This window comes from Vulpes lagopus, chromosome 4, assembly GCF_018345385.1.
Source record: "Vulpes lagopus strain Blue_001 chromosome 4, ASM1834538v1, whole genome shotgun sequence".
In the NCBI taxonomy this organism is placed as follows: Eukaryota; Metazoa; Chordata; class Mammalia; order Carnivora; family Canidae; genus Vulpes; species Vulpes lagopus.
In genome coordinates, this window is record NC_054827.1 from 50,762,668 (window position 1) to 50,785,005 (window position 22,338).

Sequence of the window (22,338 nt, forward strand, 5' to 3'; positions counted from 1 at the left end):
TTGAGCTGAAACTAAGAGTCAAACTCTCAACCAGCTGAGCTACCCAGATCCCCCTATGTTCATTTATTTTTTAAAACTATTTTGGGGCAGTCAGTGAGGAGTCTGCTTGAGATTCTCTCTCTGCTTCTGCCCCACCCCCCATCTGCTCATGCACATGTGTGTGCTTGCGGGTGTGTATATATACACGCGCGTGCGCTTGCACTCTTGTTTTCTCTAAATAAAAAAATTATAAAACAATTTTATGATCCACAGTTCACTTTAAAGATAATAGGTGAAGGTATTCGAAATCACATAGTTCTACTGATTTCAAGTAAAATTGGGATTGAACCCAAGTTTTATTTAACACGCTTTCTACTTTGTAGAGAATACTTAATTTTTTATTCTGTTAAAATGGATGTGTGGTTGGTTTTGAACTTCCCTTCTTCTAAAGTTCTTACAAGATTTATAAGATGCACATTTTCTCAAATTTTATTTAACATCTCTGAACTACAAATTTTAAATTGATGATAGAGGGCAGCCCAGGTGGCTCAGCGGTTTAGTGCCGCCTTCAGCCCAGGGCGTGATCCTGGAGACCTGGGATCTAGTCCCACGTTGGGCTCCCTGCATGGAGCCTGCTTCTCTCTCTGCCTGTTTTTCTGCCTTTCTTTCTGTGTCTCTCCTGAATAAATAAATTTAAAAAAAAGTTGATAGAAAAATCTTAGCATTTTCTTATGGTACAGAATTGAATGGTGAGGCTTTAAAATTGATGGTACTTGGGTTATATTAAAAAGCTAAAGAAAGCTCTTCTGTAGGCACTTGCCAGGGAAACTCTGGGTGAAAATATCTCCTTTTTGTCAATATAATAGATAAGACATGGCTTTATGTAAGGATGAGATTAAGTAGCAGTGAATCGGGTAGCCCTGGTGGCGCAGTGGTTTAGCGCCACCTGCAGCCCAGGGCGTGATCCTGGAGACCCCGGATTGGGTTCCTCGTTGGGCTCCCTGCGTGGAGCCCGCTTCTCCCTCTGCCTGTGTCTCTGCCTGTCTCTCTCTCTCTCTCTCTCTCTCTGAATGAATAAATAAATCTTAAAAAAAAAAAAAAAAAAAGTAGCTGTGAATCTCTGTGAGAATTTAAGCAGAGCTGGTGCAGGTGGCTGTGGAACTTTGTGAGACTCCAGGGTTATCATATGGAGGTCTCCTTGAGAACTCAAAACCATCCATAGTGTGACTTTCTTATTACCCTTATTAGGAAAAAGAGCTATTTGTAACAGTTCATCCTGTGTACAAATGGTTTATAATTACAGAGTTATGACTTCTTTAGCAACCAATCTCTGTAGAATAACGTTTTTGGAACAGTTCATATCTCTTTATGTTGAAATGCCTGTTGTTTTTTTTTTTTTAACATGTTAGATGAAAAGAACTGAATTGTAACTTGATTTTATAATGCTCTTTGTTGTATAACTGAAGTTTGCCCTTTTCCTCAGATCTGTCACTTCCAGCAGAATATGACTCACCAATACTCTAGGTTATTTAGCAGAAGAATACACAGAAATGTATTTGGAGATGGAGAGTGTGATTTCTAAATATGTACTCACAACTGACTATTTGGAATATTTTTGAAATTCGGTTTGGTGAAAAATGCTCCATAACATTTTACCTTTCATCAGTCTTCTACTGTGGTATAACTAATTCATAGGCTAATAAGTCAGTCAGATGAGATTAAATGTAGAATAGAGACTCAAAGTAATTGTATATATATTTTGGGGGGTTGTGATTTTTTTTTTTTGTGAGCATTACTGTTGTAACTGACGAAGCTGCTTTATTTCAAAGGCTTGGATTATTCTCCTAGTTGTTGAGAATATTGTCTTGTTTTAGTCTCATTCTTATCCTCCTCCTGGCATAGTTTTTTTTTTTTAATATTTTATTTATTTATTCATGAGAGACATAGAGAAACTGGCAGAGACATAGGCAGAGGGAGAAGCAGACTCCCTGCAGGGACACCAATCCAGGACTCTATCCCAGGACCCCAGGATCATGTCCTGAGCCAAAGGCAGATGCTCAACCACTGAGCCACCCAGGCGCCCCACTGGCATAGTTTCTTCCTGTTCTAGTCACTGTGCAAACAATAGGCAGCCATCCCCTTTGAGATTTAGGCAAAACAAAACACCTAAGCAGAGTTGTCCTTTTTTCCCCAGAACATGTTATTTCTAGTACAGATCTTCCCTGAAGAAAGAGAGTACACTAAAGTGCTTACAAAAATCTTTCCATCTGCCTTCTTGTGATCTGGGAAAAAGATGTGTAGTGCTAATAATTTAGAGGCATTAAATTTAAAGCAGAGTTGATAACAGAAACAATATTAAGATCTGCAGAGATGAAAATGTATACTGTCATGATGTGCCTGTCCTAAAATTAGAGATGACCACTACTGATTGTAGCCTTCATCCTAGTACAATTTTAGGGTTGACAGGCCATTTTGTATTGTGTAAGGCCATCAGTTCATTGATGGGGAAAATTAAGGCTCAGAGAAATTGTGCTTGTCACAGGTCTCACAGAGAACTATATAGTACATTATACTACACAGGAATCTTAGAGTTAATTAAATACTTTAAAAAATGTTTTTGTTGGGATCCCTGGGTGGCGCAGTGGTTTGGCGCCTGCCTTTGGCCCAGGGCGCGATCCTGGAGACCCGGGATCGAATCCCACGTCGGGCTCCCGGTGCATGGAGCCTGCTTCTCCCTCTGCCTATGTCTCTGCCTCTCTCTCTCTCTCTCTCTCTCTCTGTGTGTGTGTGTGACTATCATAAATAAATAAAAATTAAAAAAAAATGTTTTTGTTAATTTTATAGATAGCACATTTAGGGCAGTGACTTTCAGAGGTTTTTGAAGTGTCCTTGGAGGAATTTCATGAACTAAGGATATAGGGACAGGCCAGTCTTTTTTCTATTTTAACTGGAATTTTGCACATTTTAAGTAAAGGGACTTTCCACAAAATTTTGTTTAGAAAAAAATGGTTCTCCTCAGAAATTTATCAATTTATTTATTTTTAAAGATCTTATTTATTTATTCATGAGAAGACAGAGGTAGAGACTAGGCAGAGGGAGAAGCAGGCTCCATGCAGGGAGCCCGAAGTGGGACTCCATTTTGGAACTCCAGGATCACGCTCTGAGCTGAAGACAGACGCTTAACCGCTGAGCCACCCAGGCATTCCCAGAAATAGAATTTAAAGCTTAAAATTGAGAAATACTTAGAGACAGGAATAAAGTAAAAATTTTTTCTGCCTTTCTGAAGTCATTAGGTAGGAATATTGTCAAAAATACTGAGTTGATTTTATGATGCCCCAGTAGGTTCTGGTTTTTATCTAAAGTGTACTTTTTTACTAATTGAAAGTCCTTTATTGCATCTCTAAACTATTCTGTTTAAGGGCTTGTCTTAAATCAGTTACTTAGGTACATCCAAGCCTGAACTTTAAAACTCTTGAAGTCCCTTTGATAGTACATATATAAAAGTGCCATGAAAGTATGGAGAAACAGAATAAGTGATATGAAACCATAAAATTTTCTCAACCAGCAACTAGAATGTAAGTTTCAAAATAAGGGCAGGGGTGTTTTGTTCAGTGTTATGTCCCCAGCATCTAGAACAGTGTCCCTCCATTGTGTTGAATGAATTATCAATCCACCCAAAGCAAAACACTAAATAGTCTGTTACAGAACTAACTTGAGTTTGAAAAATTAATGATTATTAGGGGAAAATGCGTTATCTTTTAACATATAAGGAGCTGGAGAGTATCTTGGTTTTGTTGCTTATCAGAATATGATAGTAGTAGCTCCACATGCAGATGTGAAAAAGTTAGTCTTTAGATATTTTAAACTCAAAATTTCTTCCCCAGAAATGGTTTGTTTAGGACGATTTTGGTATTTTTTTTAACATTTCTTAGCAATAGCCCAGATTATTGGTTTCACTTTTTTTCTTTTTAATTTATGACAGGTCAATTTCTTGAGCTGCCCAATTTGTGAAAATGCCAGTTTTTCCAGTCTTAAGTTTAACCAGTTTTGGCTCTCAAAGTATATCTTACACTGTGTCCTCGTATTAAGCAGATTTTGCTATTTGCATTTTATTCTTCAGTCAGTTATAAAAATGTGCATTCCTTCAACAAGCATTTCTAGAGATTGCCTAAACCAAAAACACCTTTGGTGCCTAGGAAGTCAGAGGCACATGAAAAGCTTCCCAGTGAATAATTAAAACTTTACTACTAAACTTCATTCATTCATTCATTCATTCATTCATTCACAAGAGACACAGAGAGTGGGAGAGAGAGAGAGAGAGAGGCAGAGACACAGGCAGCGGGAGGGAAGCAGATTCCATGCAGGAACCCCGATGCAGAACCTGATCCCAGGACTCCAGAATCAGGCCCTGAGCCAAAGGCAGATGCTCAACCATTGAGCCACCCAAGCCTCCTGCTACTAAACTTTAAAAACCAAGTCCTCAATGTTGTTGTTTTTTTTTTTTTATTTATTTATATATATTTTTTTATTTTTTTATTTTTTCTCAATGTTGTTTGTAGTATATTTGGCAAATTGGCACACACATACCCTGAACTATTCAACGTGGGGTGCATATGCCCTTGGGAAATAACTTTTTTCTGTCATACTAAATAATCTTGTAGTCATTCATTTTATATACTTAAAGTAATACACTTGAGGCTTATGGAAGTGATTTTTTTTTCTTCTTACTTTTTTTTTTTTTTTTTTTTTTTAAGATTTTGTTCATTTATTCATGAGAGACACAGAGAGAGGTAGAGACACAGGCAGAGGGAGAAGCAGGCTCCATGCAGGGAGCCCGATGTGGAACTTGATCCTGGGATTCCAGGATCATGCCCTGAGCCAAAGACAGACATTTAACTACCGAGCTACCTAGGCGTCCCTGGAAGTGATTTTTTCTTTGTGACCCAGAGACCATGGATTTTAGCATCTTGTTACCCAGCAAATTTATCTGTTACTTATATTAATGGTTGAATACAAATACACAGTTGACCGTTGACCATTGAACAATACAGGGCTAGAGATGCCAAGCTCTGTGCAAACATAAATCCCTCTTACAACTTTTTTTTTCCTCTTACAACTTTTTGTTTTTTAAAGATTTTATTTATTCATGAGAGACAGAGAGAGGCAGGCTACCTGCAGGAATCCCAATGTGGGACTCGATCCTGGGACTCCAGGGTCACGCCTTACGTGGAAGGCAGGCACTTAACTCCTGAGCCACCCAGGCGTCCCCTCTGTTACAACTTTTAACCCCCCCCCCCAAAAAAAAGCTTAACAGCTGAGCCTATTGTTGACCACAAGTGTTACCGAAAACTTAGTTGATTGATAATATTTTGTTTATATTGTATATATGTATTTATATATTGTATTCTTACAGTATATAAATAAGCTTACTCTAAAGTAAGCTTAGAGAAAATGCTTTTATTTTTTATTATTTTTAATTTATTCATTCATGAGAGAGAGAGGGAGAGGGGCAGAGACACAGGCAGAGGGAGAAGTAGGCTCCATGCAGGGAGCCCGATGCGGTACTCAATCCCAGGACTCCAGGATCACACCCTGGGCTGAAGGTGGCGCTAAACTGCTGAGCCACTGGGGCTGCCCTTGTTTGATTTTTTGAAACAAATTTTAAATCTTGGACCTATCTGATAGAATGAGTCTTGAAAAAATAGAAAGTTTTAAAGACCAGGCAAAGTAGAATGAGATCTGGAAGTTACTGTTAAAGTGGATTGTTTTTCATAGTCTTGTACTTGGTTAACATATTTCGGTGTCATATTTGCTTTTTTGTACAGTGATTCTCAATGCTTATTATCTGAGAACCTCAAATCATCCTCTGAGTATTCCCTGAACTCCTCAGATCTGTTTTAGAGAGATGTACGGTTTTATAAACTGTGTTTTAAGATGTCTATAGAAATTAGTGTGTCTTTGAGGCTATTCAGCGAAAAAGAGAAGATGGCATTATAAATGCATCATTTGGAGGGTATAAACAATGAACACAGAATACAGCAGCAGATACATGATAATAAATGAAAACTTGAAACGCATATTTTTGTTGTGCCAGGGGATTAACCACAAATATCAAGCAAAGTCACAGACTCTCTGTCACTGGAAATATTTTTCAAACCGATGAGTTTTACCTTAATGTGCAGGTGGCAAGACAGATGACTTACTGAAATCTTTTTTAGTTTGATGATTCTCACTCATGAAGGGGATAGTAAAAGCATTTGATATTTTATTTTGACCCATATACAGTAAAACATGTTGGATGTATATTGTCCCATAGTCCTTACAGGATCAAAAATATAGGCATGTATATTAATGTATTTGGATAACATAGTTTGTAAAATTTCGAGACTTAGGTTTTTATGTTTTTTCCCTTTTCTGGTATTTATAATAGCGTTTGGAGTAATGAAATTTAAGTAATATTTGAAATTAAGAAGAAGAAGAAGTAGAAAAATATGAGGAAGGTGGGCTGAATAGAGAAAGAATTTACAGTAAAAGTCAACAAAAAATTTTTCTTCAAAAAGTAATTTATTTTTTCATCTCTTTGGTGCTCCCAAAGAGTGGTACTGATTGCTGAGATAAGCATTCATTCATTCATTTAACAAGTACTTATTAAGGACCTACTGCTATGTTGGGGATACAGAAGTGAACATAGGTTTCTCCTTTCATGGTGAGAGACATACAGCTAAGTGAAAAATAATGTGATTTCAGGTAGTCCTAGCTACCTAGGACTTAAATTAAGTTGCTAGGACAAAAAAAAGCATAGTTAGATAATTTAGACTGTGATAATTTAGACTGTCTGAGACTGTGGTCCAGGGGCTACTCAGGGTGTTTAGAGAAAACTTTTGATAAAGTGACATTTGAAGAGATCTATATGTTCAGAAACTTAAGCCAGTCATTTTTGAGTGGGAATGAACTTAGCACATGTTGCTTCTTCACAGAAGCTTTTGGTGTTTTCCTATTGTACGTATGGCCAAAAATCTAAAATCCTTAGCCCAGTCTACCTCTTCCTTGAATGAATAATAAATTGGTTTGGTTCTTTCTTTTTACCAGACTGACTTCTTCATTTTCTCACTATTTTCCTTCCCCAGCATGATTCTCATTTTTGTCTCTTTTTCTGTTGCTGGAATACCTTTTCTCCTTTACCCACTTAAATCCTGCCTGGCTTGCTATTTTTGATTGCCTGAGCTTATAGCCTTTTATTTAGCCTCTGAACCCCTGTGTGGTGCCTGCTCTCCATACTACTGAGTAGGCGTTTTAGTTTATCTTATTTATATACATGTTCTCTCTTCCTATCTTCTCAATTAGATAGTATATTCTTTCTAGGTCAAGGAATTTGTTTTTTAAAAGATTTTGTTTACTTGAGAGAGAGTGTGCAATAGAGCACGAATGGAGTAGAGTGGGAAGCAGAGTAGAGGGGCAGGGGGAGAGAGAAGCAGACCCCACTGAGCAGGGAGCCCAGACGCAAGGCAGTCCCAGGATGCTGGGAACATGACCTGAGGTGAAGGCAGCCTCCTAACTGACTTAGCCACCTAGGCGCCCAAAGGACTTTTCTTTTAATATTATCTAGGTATCTTTGCATATCTTGATTTGGAATGGATAAGAAATTATTTCATGCTATGTTTTTCAAAAACAGTATTAAAAGCTGGGAGACGAGCTTTATTTTTCTTTATCCACTCAGGGAAGAATGGACTTGGAAGTGGAACATATGAGTGGGAATGGGCAGTTAATAAATAGGAAGTGGTAAAAAGCAGGATCTACTCTGCATGCAGTGTGTCCCTTTCCTCTTCACCTGTCACTTCTGTTGGACTTAATTTGAATACCAGGATTGAAATTAAGAAAGTAAAACCTTAATTTTTATTTTAAGGCAATATGGTGTAACTTGAGTGCATACCCCGGTTTTATTATTTCAAGGGTTTTTTTGTATTATACTGGGCTTTCTCTTGTTTTTGAGCTGGGGCTTGAATCAAATGTTGAACATGGATAGAAGAGAGATTTTATATATATGAGGAAGGAAGAAAGCGAAGGTGTGAGAAGTGAGAAAGTGTAGGTGATTTGTCTTTCAGAAAATAGCATTGGCATTGGAGGGCAAGTAAAAGGATTCACGTGGTCCACAGCTTTTTATTTCCCATGCTCTGTCCTGCTGTCATGCCATTGTGTCACTTTTTCTTCAGCTGGTATGTATTGCTTTTAGTACTTGATGAATATCACTGTCTATTCTTTGATTCCCTCTATTTTTCTGCTATATCTAAATTATTGTTAGGTTTTGATGTCTTTCACCTTTGTCTTGAAACTCCTAAAATAGTATTAGAAAACCTAAGAATAAGACACATGGGAAGAATTATTTTAAACTAAGCAGTGTAAATAAATAAATGAATTAAAGCCAATTTAGGTTAACAGTGAAACTATTGCTCTAATGAAGGTGGTTTTTAGAAAGTTAAATTTACCAAGCAGTAGCGTTTGTTTTTAATTTTTAAGTATGATAATAGAAATTTATACTGTTATTAAGCATTCTTCTTCATCTTCTCCCTCTTTAATATTAAATTTTCTTGTGATAATATATTATGATCTTGCAGGTGGCACTGTTCTTTAGAAGTACTTTTCAGTATATTTGTTGTTAATAGGTTGACTTAGGGAAGTCAGATTTGGGGCTTTTTTTTTTTTTTTTTTAAAGATTTTATTTGAGAGAGAGAAAGAAAAAGCACAAGCAGGGAGAGCAGCAAGCAGAGGCAGAGGGAGAAGCAGGCCCCCCTGTGAGCTGGAGTCCAACGCAGGGCTCGATCCCAGGACCCTGAGATCATGACGCGAGCCACCCAGGTGCTCCAGAAACGGCGTTCCTTTATAATTTGTTAAAGAAGGTCTCTTAGAAGAATACTTGAGCTGTAATTCTAAGGAGGAATATGTAAAGCTGTGCTTGGAAGACTTAAGTGGATAAAGAAAGCCTTTAGTGAATTTAGTATTACATCTGTGCCATACTGGACACTACTATTTAGATTTCCTGTTGTTACATCACATTTAACATGTTCAGAACACAGTATTTCCTCTTACAGACCAACTCTTCCCATTTGATTTAGTCATTTGTCTTGGTGGCGTCATTGCTCATGCTTGAAATACTTGAGGCCATGATGAGACTCCTTACCTTCTCCTCTCCATGCTTCATTACCATTTAGTTAATTGTTTAGTTGATAGTTCCATTTAATTAGTTAATTGGAAGTCATTGTGTTATGGAAAGAATAGTGAGCTATATGGAGGACTGGATTTAAATTTTTACTGTTCCTGCTAGTTTATAATCTTAGGCTTATGATTTTACAATTTCTCTGACCCTCGATGTCATTGTTGTAGGCAGGTGGTGATGGAACTGATGATTTCAGAGATCCTTAATGGATTCTTCTGTACTACCCTATTTTATCTCCATCACCTGCTTTCTCTTTTCTAATTTGACCCTATGACTTTGTTTCTGTCTTATAATAGTGTATCCCACCCTTGACCTCTTTCTTCTTGTCAGTCCATCCAGTAGTGTGGTATTAATGCTTCTAAAATATAGATTTTATCATATCCTATTTCTGTCCAGGTTGTCAGGCATTCTTTTTTTCCTATAAAATCTGCATGTTGATTCACATTCAGAATCTTCCACAATCTAGTTAGAGTCTGTAATTTTTTTTTTTAAGATTTTATTTATTTATTCATGAGAGACAGAGAGAGAGGGAGAGAGAGGCAAAGACACAGGCAGAGAGAAGCAGGCTCCATGCAGGGAGCCTGATGCGGGACACGATCCCAGGATTCCAGGATCACGCCCTGTGCCGAAGGCAGGCGCTAAACCACTGAGCCACCCAGGGATCCCCAGAGTCTGTAATTTGATTGATGAAGCAATCCTGAAGTATTTGAGAAAAGAGAAGTTCAGAGAGATTAAGTAAATTTCTCAGAGTTAAATGGATAATAAAATGCAAAGGGGGAGGTCTTCTAAGTTGCTGAGTACCCAGTGTGTCTTATTTTTTAGACAATATAGTTTTCAAGTAAAAGTGGAAAAAGCATAAAACATGAGTATTTCCCATTATATATCAGCTCTCATCCCAGACATAAAGCCTGTCAACAATGTACCTTTTTCACTCCCCTTTGTGTATTTTAACAAATGGCATTTATGTTGATTTTTTTTCCCCCACTTTACTTGGAGAAGTTTCCAAATAGTGGTCTATATTTTAAAAACATGACTGCGTAATATTTCATAATATGGCTATTCCGTAAATCATTCAGTGACTATTTGAATAGTTTTTGGTTTTGGTGTATGGTGTCACAATGAAATCTTTGCATGTGTATCTGTTTGTATATTTGCAACTGTTGCTCTAGTTTAATGTCTTCATTTTTTCATTGAGAATAAAAATTTCTTGATAGCAGGAATTATATTTTGATACTGTTTTATAACTCCCTTTAGGATCTAGCTCGTTGATCTTGAGTAAATACAACAAAGCAAGAATATTTACAATTCTTGAAGTGATTACTATGCCTAGTTTCTATCACTGATTTTTTCATTAACATATTACTACCATCAGTTTATAGCTGGCAGTACACGCAGATGTGTAGGTCAACCCTTTGATTTGCTCTACTATAATACCATGTTTATTGATTTTGATGTAATTTCTGCATGCCTCTGTTCCTGGTTTTTTTCCCTCCAAATTAAAGTGGCTTCATTGATTTTTTTTTTTTTCTGCCTTTAAGAATAATACATAATAATTCATTGTGTTTAATTCAACCAATATCAAACCAGTTCTCACAGCACTGTCTACATGAATTTATAAAAATGGCATTTTTATTAATTTTCTTTGCCATCTCTTTTCTCCACTTAGTATCAAGTTCATAATTTCTAATGGCTATATAATATGTTGTATGACTGTTCTGTAACTCAGTTAACCAAAACCCCATTGCTAGGCTCTTAATGTTTCTAATTTTTTACATAAAAAAACATCATTATCATTGCTAAAATTTTGTTCACTTTGTGTATTTATTTCCTTGTTTCTGCAAGTTCTTGGAGTTCCTTAAATCATCACATTTATTCAATTGTATAAAACCTGCTTTTTTATGTAGGAGGGGAAAAATAAGAGAAACTATTTTCCTTGTGAAGCTTAAAGTCCATTTGAGGAGACAGTGTTCATTTTTGAAATTTTTTTTTCAAGATTTTTATTTATTTACTCATGACACACAGAAAGGCATAGGCAGAGGGAGAGGCAGGTTCCCTGTGGGGAGCCTGATGCAGGACTCAATCCCAGGACCCCAGGATTGTGACCTGAGCCAAAGGCAGATGCTCAACCACTGAGCCACCCAGGAGCCCTCATTTTTGAAATTTCAAAAGAACACCTAGAAAAGCCAGAATCAACTTTGTTAAGTAGTAAAGTTATAAAGTTATAAAATTATAAAAAATAAAATATAAAATTATAAAATGCTGACAAGTTGTAAGAAGTTACAGAATTAGATATAGTGATTTAGTCAAGACTTCACAGAGGAAATGGATTTAGGATGGAGAAGACAAAATCCAGAGCTGAATTTTTCCTATTAAAAGTAAGCATTTTTTCCCATTTACAATCTAAGAATTTAGATTTTTTTTTTTTTAAATACCAGGGATCAACTTGTGGGAAGAATGGAATTATGAAGTCAATTACTAATTAAATTTAAAAATTCAAAAATGCTTCCTATGGCTTTCATTACAAATAGAGCCATTATAAGTTAAATAACCAAGCATTTTATTTTGTTCAGTTTGAAGCTCATTTATTTAACTAGCGAAGCAGCAAGTGTATCTCTGCACTGAGTGTTCAAAGCACTATTGAAACTATAGAGGTGAAGTCAGGATTGATTCAGCTTTTGAGGATTTGTCCAGAGGTCATGATGTGGTTCTGTCATGGTTTCCTTTTTGGTGGCTTAAATTAGATGACTGTGATCTTGGAGAGCATTAATATGGGCATACTTGCATTTCACTTACTTTTATGTTGGCAGGTAGTTGTTGAGTTTGTTTTGGCTTGCTTGTTCTTTATTTTAAATACTCCTTGTGTGTATGAAATGCCAGAATACATGTTTAGTCATGATGTTATGGACAGAAGAAAATTGGTGACTAGTTCTAGAATTCTGGAAATCTGTATATACCTACTGCCCTGCTAGATCCCTGAAGAATAAGCACTGAGGCTATTCCAGCCCCCCTCCCTGCCCCCAATTACAGGTATCCCCTTCTTCCTAAGATTTTGGCCCCCTCAATCTACTATTGTAAGCTAGACTAGACTGTAAAGCTGCAGAGTTTATGGCCCAGGATACTCTCAAGTCCAAGCAGTCTACCTCCTGGAGGACAGTAAGGCACATAGGGAGTAAGAGAGAAGAGTAGCATAAAATACCTAGGAAGGAAGAGAGTTCTAGCAAAATTGATAATCAGTGGAGAGGTGAAAAAGACCTTCCCTCCAGAGCTCAGGTCAGTTTTTTACTTGGTTTTATCTTGACCACCCTTGATAAAGCTCAGGGCCCCCATGCCAAATGTTCTTTGTCCTATTTTACCAGTTTGATTCGTTCCACAAATGTTTCTTAAACTTTCCTATATAAGAGGCAAATTACACAGTAGATAAAACAGAAAGAAAATACTTGTCCTTGTGGAGCTCACATGCCTAGTGAGGTAGTAAAAATTTACCCCTTCCACAAATTCTCCTCCAAGGCATATCCTCCCGCCAACTTTCCTTTTCTTAACAAAACTCCTCCCTTACACCAGTGGTATAATTGTGTCCTTTTTGGTGGTCATCTTGTTCTTGACCGCATAATTTTTTTCCTTTGGTTGGTTGTATGATGTAAATTTAAAGAAAGAGTAGAGGAAAAGCCTTGAATTCCTGCCAATGGGTAGTATGAGTAGGCAACAGAGATGTTTAGGTTAAACAGTGAGACAAGATTTATATAGTAATTTGAGGTTTTTATTGCGAACAGATTGGAAATCTAGTTAAGTAGAGGATAAAGAAAAGGGAGATAACTGGAGGAAAGGCAGTAGTAGTAGTTTTGGTTTTCTGCTGTGTGCAGATCACTAGCATGGTTAAACAAAAGGGGGAGGCTAGACTAGAAGTCAATCTAGCCAGATTTTCTAGTATCTGGAATAAGTCTGTCTGGGCTTCAGTTCATTTGTCTATAGATTGGGAGTAAAATTAGATCAGTGAGTGATTCCCAACACTGTACATTAAAAATACTTGGGGCTCTTTTACAATTCTGTCTTTGGCGGGTAGGGCTTGGACCTATATTCAAAAGCTTGCATCAATATTACCCAAGTTAAAAACCACTGATTGGATCAATGGCATTCCCAACTGTGGCATCATAACATCTTAGGAAATAAGTATAGCATCCCTTTAACAACTATAGCTATAGAAATACACATACAAAGGGAGCTGTTAGAGAGATTAATGTTAAGATATCAATTAAGAAACACACTCACTGCGGTGGCTGGTTGACTCCATTGGTAGAGCATGCAACTCTTGATCATGACATTGTGAGTTCAAGCACCATGTTGGGCATAGAGCCTACTTAAATACACACACAGGTGTAGCAGTGATGGTAACAGTGCTCTTTTACAATTACTTTTTTCACTACTGTCTTATTTTCCTGCATATTTTAGGAGCATTACGTTTTTTCCCATAGCATTTTTAAAATGTTGCTTTTAATAAGCAGTTTTGAATTTCCACACATCAATGTCAAGTTTGTTGCTGTTTATTGTCCCTGAAAGACATAGTTAATCCATAGGCTTATGAATGAGAGTTAGTGGGGCCTGGAAAAATCTAAGCATGCTCAGCAATGCAGTGATACATGAGAGCCTTTAGTGGGATGAGGATTTACAAGACTGGTGACTATTCCTTATTATTTTCCAAAGGATAACTTTGAAGACATTGTCTGTAGTTTCCCATTCATTCTTTTATGTAATTGATAACCAAGGTAATAGAGTTTTACAGAGAAACTTATTTTTTTAGGTAGTCCTAAAATGTCACAGTTGGAAGAAGGAAGCTACCTGATAGTTGAATTCTTTCCTCAATATCCTAGAACTGTTTGAGGATCTTTCAGTCATCTGGGAACTCACTAAAATTTGAGAAAGTCTATTCTATCTTTGGAAAGCTTTGATCATTAGAAAGTTGGTATTTTTGTGTGGGTTTTTTTTGTTTTGTTTTGTTTTTTAATTTTTTTTTTAATTTTAGAGAAAGTTAAAATCTGACTCAAGTCCCTTGCCTTGGGACCATAATATCTGTTTCTGGGGACACCTGGGTGGCTCAGTGGTTGAGCGTCTGCCTTCACGCATATGGTGTGATCCCTGAACCCCAGGATCGAGTCCCAAATTGGGCTTCCTGCATGGAGCCTGCTTCTCTCTCTGCCAGTGTCTCTGCCTCTTTGTCTCTTATGAATAAATAAATAAATAAATCTTTAAAAAAACATCTGTTGTTTCATACTGAAAAGTTCTTTAGTTAATTGAAGACTAGGTTCACATTTTGATTTTCCCTGACTAATCACATCTGTCCTGGGTTTTTTTTTGGAACAGCTTGGTTTTGGAACACTTGGTCTAACTTACTTATATCCCTTCGAAATGTGTTAGCACACAGAATGTATCTTTTGGAAGAGCGGTGTTTGCTAGCCTTCAGCAAGAGATTTCTCACTTTGTTCATACCATGCCCTGTAAGTTAATTTATCTCAGTCAGGGCACACTGTAACCCTTACTTTTGACTAGTATGTTTCTTGTTTGTCTTAATTTTCTACTCATAGCTAAGTTATCTGTAAATTTGTCTTCTTAGATGGGACTATAAGACTTGATATTTATTTTAAATTTTATATGATTTATCAATTCTTTTTTTTTTTTTTTTTTTTTACGATTTTATTTATTCGTGAGAGACACATGGGGGAGAGGGGGGACAGAGACACAGGTAGAGGGAGAAGCAGGGCCCATGCAGAAAGCCCGATGTGGGATTTTGGGATTCGATCCCGGGTCTCTAGGATCATGCCCTGGGCCGAAGGCAGCGCTAAACTGCTGAGCCGCCTAGGCGTCTCTCAATCTTTGTTTTTTTGTGGTTTTTTTTTTTTTTTTTTTTTTTTTTTTTTTTTGTTTATTTTTAAGTAATCTCTACCCCCAGTTTGGGACTCAAACTCACCACCCTGAAATCAAGAGTCATGTGCTCTTCCAGCTAAGCCAACCATGTGCCCCAGTTCTTCTGAATCTTAATCCAGTGAATTCACTGGGTTTTTTTTTAGCTTGAGATATTGCACAAAATTGGTGTTGATATCCTTTGTTATATCCAGGTTTTTGGTAAAAAAGTTAAGACAAACTCATTTCTAGGTACTTATATACAAAGCTAAGGCCCAAAAAAAAATTAAAAAAAAAAAAAAAAACAAAAAAAAAAAAACAAAGCTAAGGCCCAGACCTATGTGCTATTGATATTGTAGTCTGTTCCTTGATTCTAGAAACTTCCCTCTGCCTAACACTGGCTTTTTTAAGATCTGCCTCCTAAATCTTCTGTAAAACCTTAAGCACTCTTTTCTTAGCTTTTCCTAAGGTTAATTTGCTTCCTCACATGTTTTAAATCCAATTTCAATATATCCTCTTCAGAAAGACCTTCTTTGATTGTCTAGTAGCCTCCCATCATAATGGGATCATTCCCATTTTATTAAACCACTTAACTGTATTCAGAGACACAATCGTGGTTAATTATTTGTTTCCCCTCCTCTAAATGTCAGCTCCATGAGGTCAGAGACTCTGAGTATCTGTGTCGGTTAACTCTGTGTCCCTACCCCCTAGCATAGTGCTTTGGCACAAGTGGGTACACCATTCATTAATTAACAGAATGGCTTTACTACTATAATGGTTGTCATATTTTAACTTTATGCTTAGTCTGTATAACAAAACCAAAGGCGATATTTACTATTTTAAATTATTGTATTCCCTTTTTACCAACCTTTCAGCAATTCTCAGACATTCTATTGATAGGATAGCATACTTCCAATTGGAAAAATCTGTTTTACTTGACTCATCCATTAATAACATTTGTAAATATCTTTGCGTCCAGCCCAAATTTTTCCCATTTACCCCTAACGGAGTTCCTGAAAGATCTTATCAGTTCCCAGATACACGTAAAATAGACAGGTTTTTAGGAACTTTTGTCTCAGGCGAAAACCTCTAATTTGATAAATAATGTGTACTTGAAATTCCAAGTAGGAGGATCCTAGGCTAAATGGGAGTATATTTTTATTCCTAATACATGCTTATAAATAGGGTTTGATACTTGGTTTTTGTGAAGTTCTATCCAGTCCTTTTACTAGTTCACCTAGTCTTGTCTGGAATGCTTATCAAGATAACTGGTCTAATGTTTCAGGACTCCCATCTTTATTGGGAAATTAGAATGTTCTTTAAAGAATATTGACTATAGTTCAGCAATTTGGTTTACATATTCTTTTAGTTTGATTTTAAGCTAACATTATCTTTGTTAATGGGCTAAGTGAAATTTGTTTTGATACAGATGCTAGAAGTTTTTTTTTTTTTCCTCAGATTTTTAGTTTTCCTCATCTCTTCTTAAGTACAAAAGTGATCACTGTTCCCATTTGTTGGTAGACAGAATCAGTGTGTTGTCTTTTTTTATTTTTCTGGCACCAAGTTTTATACTTGTCTATGAAATTTTTGTAAATAACATCAATAAGACTTAATATGTATTTTGAAGAGAACTGTGGTTGTTTATGAATTTTTGAAAAAAATGTGTTTACTGTTTCAATAATACATCTTTTTTTTCCCCCCCAGAGAATGGATCTTGGAGAATGTCTGAAAGTTCATGACCTGGCTTTAAGAGCAGATTATGAAATTGCGTCCAAAGAACAAGATTTTTTCTTTGAACTTGATGTATGTGTCTTTTGCTTTAATGGGTTAGATTATTTTTTCTGGTAAAACATTTTGAATGTGGATTAATATTTCTATAGGAAAAGGCTCTTAGCAAATTATCTTCTTTGTAGTTAAATGAAGGACAGTACTAAATTAAGATCTTTTTTTTTCTAGGTCATATATTTTCTTGACTAACAACATTTTAAAAAAATACAATGTGAAACAGTATTTTAAGAAAATTTGTAAAAATCATGCAATACATATATTCTTTTGAAAATTAAAGTATTCCAGTAAAGTTGTAATGATTAAGGAAACCTTAGTTTAAGCACATGTAAACAACAAATTTCTGGTGTATTTAAGGCCCTTTAATAATCTACTGAGTTAAAAAATAATCTACTGAGGTTTTACATTCATTTTTATTTTTGTATCTGTAAATGTATTTATGGGGGTGATATTAAGTGAAACTAATAGAAGAAATCTCAGAAGGTACCATTTAGGTACCTTAAAGGCTCAAAATCTGATTGTTGATACAAATAATTGTTTTAAATAACTTTTTAAAAATTTATATAGAACATACCAATTAGCATTACATGAACAATGAGCATACATCTTATAACTTTTTATTAGTAAGATGTGATAGGTATTTTACTTGTTTTGAAAGATAAAACAGTCAGTAGGCACCCCCATTTACTTCTTTTCTAAGAATTTCTGCTAACTGAAATGAAAATCAGGGGTACCTGGGTGGCTCAGTCAGTTAAGTGTTCAGCTTGATTTCAGCTCAGGTTATAATCTCAGGGTCAAGAGATCAAGCTACGCATTGGCTTTTTTTTTTTTTTTTTTTAAGATTTTATTTATTTGAGAGAGAGCACAAGTGAGGTTGAGGGGCAGATGGAGAAGTAGACTCCCTGCGGAGCAGGGAGCTCAATGTGAGGTAGGATCCCAGGAGCCCAGGATCATGATCTGAGCCAAAGGCGGGTAGATACTTAACTGAGTGAGCCAGCCAGACAACTCCTCCACATCTGCTTCTACGCTTGGCGTGGAGCCTGCTTAAGATTCTCTCTCCCTTTCCTTGCCCCTGCACGTTCTCTCTCTTTGTTTTCTCTGTTAAAAAAAAAAAAAAAATCTATGTAAACATAATTTAACATGAGGCTAAATAGTCGGGTGGGAGACATCTTAAATTAATTGGATTTTGATTTAATATATTCTGGGCATAAAATACAGCAGAAACCATCATCTAGATCTAAGGGTATGGATATTTAGGTCATTTTCCATATTTTACCATTATAGTATGGTAATATATTATTTCTACATATCAAGTACCTATAGAATAAATTTCTAGAAATAGAATAACCAAGTCCAAGAAAAGTTTTGCCAAGTTATTCTCTATGAGACATCAATTTATACTTCTACCAGTAATTCATGAAATTATTTCCTATATGGTGACATGGTGTGTTTGTCAAAGATTCCTTTGCAACTTTGGTAGATGAAATGTGGAATATAAATGTAATTTTAATTTGCATTTGTCTTATGAGTGAGTTTAAACATACTTATTATATTTAATATCTTTTTTAGTGAACTATTCATGTACAATTAGTTTTTGGCTGTTGGCTAATCTTGGATATTTACATTTTTCTAACTTGTCTAACTTTACATGTTATGAAAATCGGCTCCTTCTCATAGATAATATATTGGATTTTTTTCCCCAGTTTTTCTTTTAGTTGGTGTGGGCCTTGGCAGAATATTTTTATAGTTGTTTCATTTATCAATGCTTTAAAAATTTCTAGTGTGTTAATTCAAAAGCTCTTCCCTATTTTGAGGTGATTAGAGTTCTCATGGTTTCTTATATTTTTATGGCTTCATTTTAAACACTTAGATCTTTGAACCAACTTAAATTTGTGCTGGTCTAAGGAATTGAGGTATAGATTTAACTTTCTTTTTCAAGATAGCTGTTTAGTTGACCCAGCATTATTGATTAGTCCATCTTTTTCCTCTCACTGCTTTGAAATGCCACTTTTATCTTCCTATAAGGAAATTTTAATAGATTAATGTTGTGAATTTAAAGATGAATTTTATTTAAAACAATTTTTTGGGACACCTGGGTAGCTCAGCGGTTGAGCATCTGCCTCTGGCTCAATAGGTGGTCCCAGAGCCCCAGGATCAAGTCCCACATTGGGCTCCCCTTGAGAAGCCTGCTTCTCTCCCTGCCTATGTGTTTCTGCCTCTCTCTCTCTGTGTCTCTCGGGAATAAATAAATAAATCTTTAAAAAAAAAAAAAACTGTAATAAAAAAAGCCACTTGACTCAGGGCTCCATCCTAGGAGCCTGAGATCATACCTGAGCTAAAGGCAGATGCTTAACCCAATGACTCACTGAGGTGCCCCATAAAGTTTAATTTTAAATTAAAAGAGCTAACTAGCTATTTGTCATCACAGATAAGAGCTTTCAAATGAGCCTGTTGCTTTTCACTTTCAAGAAATTCTTAGAATTTGCTATGTGCTAAATAAATTGGTATTTTTAATTAAACATTTGTATTTTGGGATACAAATGTTTAATGGCGCAGCGGCTTAGCGCCTGCCTTTGGCCCAGGGCGCGATCCTGGGGATCCAGGATCGAATCCCATGTCGGGCTTCCGGTGCATGGAGCCTGCTTCTCCCTCTGCCTGTGTCTCTGCCTCTCTCTTTGTGTGACTATCATAAATAAATAAAAATTAAAAAAAAATAAAATAAACATTTGTATTTTAAATTAGCTATATTTCTGTACAGTAAGATACGAAAGTCCAAATTGCTTGACTCGGGTATAAATCTTAAAAAGTTTCCTTTTAGATGAATTACTATTACTCCCTGAGCCAAAGGCAGATGCTCAATCGCTGAGCCACCTAGGCGTTCCTAAGTGTCTGACTCCTGATGTCAGCTCAGGTCTTGATCTCAAGGCCGTGAGTTCAAGCTTTGCATTGGGCTCCTCTACTTTAAAAAAACAGAAAATTAAGTATAATTTTAGAGTAAAGATATTCATGAGTGACACAAACAGAGAGAGAGAGAGGCAGAGACATAGACAGAGGGAGAAGCAGGCTCCATGCAGGGAGTCTGATGTGGGACTCGATCCCGGGATCTTGAGCTGAAGGCAGGCGCCCAACCTCTGAACCACCCAAGTGTTCCGTAGAGTAAAGATATTTCTGAATAAAGTTGGTTTTTCTGGCAATAATTGTCTTTTAATTAAACTTTGCAGGCTATGGATCATCTGCAGTCATTCATTGCAGATTGTGATCGAAGAACAGAAGTGGCTAAGAAAAGACTAGCAGAAACTCAAGAAGAGATTAGTGCTGAAGTGGCAGCAAAGGTAAGAATTTCAGTCATTTCATTAGTACTACAAAATATAATTTCAGCTCACTAATTTTAACTTTTTATTTTAAAATTATTATATTCGCAGATTGCAAAGACATATAGGGAATTCTCTGAACTCTTCCTTAGGCTCCCCTTATGTTCATATTTTATACAACGGTAGTACACTTTCGATCACAACATTTTATTTAGCTTTTACCAGTTATTTGTGTACTTGTGTGTGCATGTGTAGGTCTCTGCAGTTTTATCACATGTAAGTAACTTGAGTAACTACCACCATAATTATTTCACTCTAGCATCACTATGAGACTCCCTCTTACATCTCTGTAGCCATATCAATTCGTCCTTTCCTTATCTTCTGGCAACCACTAATGTATTCTCCAGTTCTATAATTATGCTATTTTACTGAATATTACATAAATGGAATCATGTATCCTTTTGAGATTGATTTCACTCAGCACATGTTCTCTCTTTAGTAAAATGTCTATGTCTTATACCCATTTTCCAAATGGATTGCTTATTTTTAATGTTGAGTTTTGAGTGATCTTTAGATGTTCTGTTATACCCACCACTTTTTAAAAAAATATTTTGTTGTGGGAGCACTTGGGTGGTTAAGCATCCAACTCTTGATCTGTTAGCTCAGGTCGTGATTTCAGGGTCATAAGTTCAAACCCTGAGTTGGGCTCTAAGCTGGGTGTGAAGCCTACTTAAAAAAATTTTGGTTTTGTTGTAAACTTAGTATGCAAAAAGTAGAAAGAGTTGTGCCTGGCTGGCTCAGTCAGTAGAGCGTGCACCTCTTGATCTCTGGATTGTGAGTCTGAGCCCCACGTTGGGTATGGAGATGACTTAAATAAACTTTAAAAATACAAATTAAGAAATCTAGAAAGAAAGGAACAATAAATCCCAAAGGGTTCGTAATCAGTTTTTTTTTTCTCGTTTGATTATTTTAAAAGCAAATTCCAGATGTCACATCTTATCACCTCTAAAACAGAACCATAAAATCACATCCATAAAGTTAACAATTTAATATTATCTAATATCCAGAGTTTGTTCAGACATAGGCTGAGGGAGAAGCAGGCTCCCTGCATGAAGCCTGGTGTGGGACTCGATCCTGGAACTCTGGGATCGTGCTCTGAGCCAAAGGCAGACGCTCAATTGCTGAGCCACCCAGGCATCCCTCTAATCAGAATCTTAAAAAAAAAAAACAAAAAAACCCATACTTTGTGTTTTGTTGATTTGATGACTTAATACTTTGAAATATTTTGTGCTGTTCAGTATAGGTTGTACATTTTATGCAAATGCAGAATGGAGACAAAGAGTTTACCCAGATAGAGTTTGGATGACAACATTAAATATAGTTCTCAGAGATGTATGTACAAAGGGAAGTGGATTCCTTTGTGGAAAGGATGTGGTTTTGTTTTAAACAATCTCTGCACACTATATGGGACTTTGAATTCATAGCCTCAAGATCAAGAGTTGCATGCTCTTCCGACTTAGCCAGGTGCTCTGAGGAAGCAGTTATTTTTAATCAACTTTTTCTGAAAAGTTCTCTAAAGATGGGATCCTAAAGTGTGGAGATCTAATGTCATGGTTGAAAAAGATCCACAAGTGCTATCTTGGTTTATGTGGCATTATAGTTGGTTATCTGTCACTACAAAAGTGCTGTTTAACAAATTACCTCAAAACTCAGTGACTTAGGGAATCCCTGGGTGGCTCAGAGGTTTAGCGTCTGCCTTTGGCCCAGGGCATGATCCTGGAGTCCCGGGATTGAGTCTTGGTTCAGGCTCCCTGCATGGGGCCTGCTTCTCCCTCTGCCTGTATCTCTGCCTCTCTCTCTCTCTCTGTCTCTCTGTCTTTTGTGAATGAATAAATAAAATCTTAAAAAAAAAACTCAGTGACTTAAAACAATTAAGTGTTTATTAGCCCATGAGTTTAGGTTGAACTTGATGGAGAAGTTACTGCTATCTCAGTTGGGCTAACTCACATGTCTTCTGATCAAAGGCCATTAAACCTAGAAGGCTAGCCTGGCCATGTTCTTATGGTAGTGGAAGAGATTTAAAAAAAAAAAAAAAAAGCCACACAAGTGCTTTTTAAGCCTTTCCTTCTGTCATGTTTGCTACTGTTCTATTAAACTAAA

At 36.4% G+C, this 22,338-nt stretch overlaps 1 protein-coding gene across 5 annotated transcripts in view; it reads left to right on the forward strand.

The window, feature by feature from the left end:
- Nucleotides 1–22,338, forward strand: part of LOC121490094 (putative RNA-binding protein Luc7-like 2) — a 59,300-nt gene that overhangs the window by 17,393 nt on the left and 19,569 nt on the right. For all 5 annotated transcript variants that reach the window (XM_041753706.1, XM_041753707.1, XM_041753710.1 and 2 more), the window contains 2 exons: nucleotides 16,787–16,885; nucleotides 20,089–20,199. In XM_041753706.1, the coding sequence (XP_041609640.1) occupies nucleotides 16,787–16,885; nucleotides 20,089–20,199 (210 nt within the window). The remainder of the gene's footprint in view (nucleotides 1–16,786; nucleotides 16,886–20,088; nucleotides 20,200–22,338) is intronic.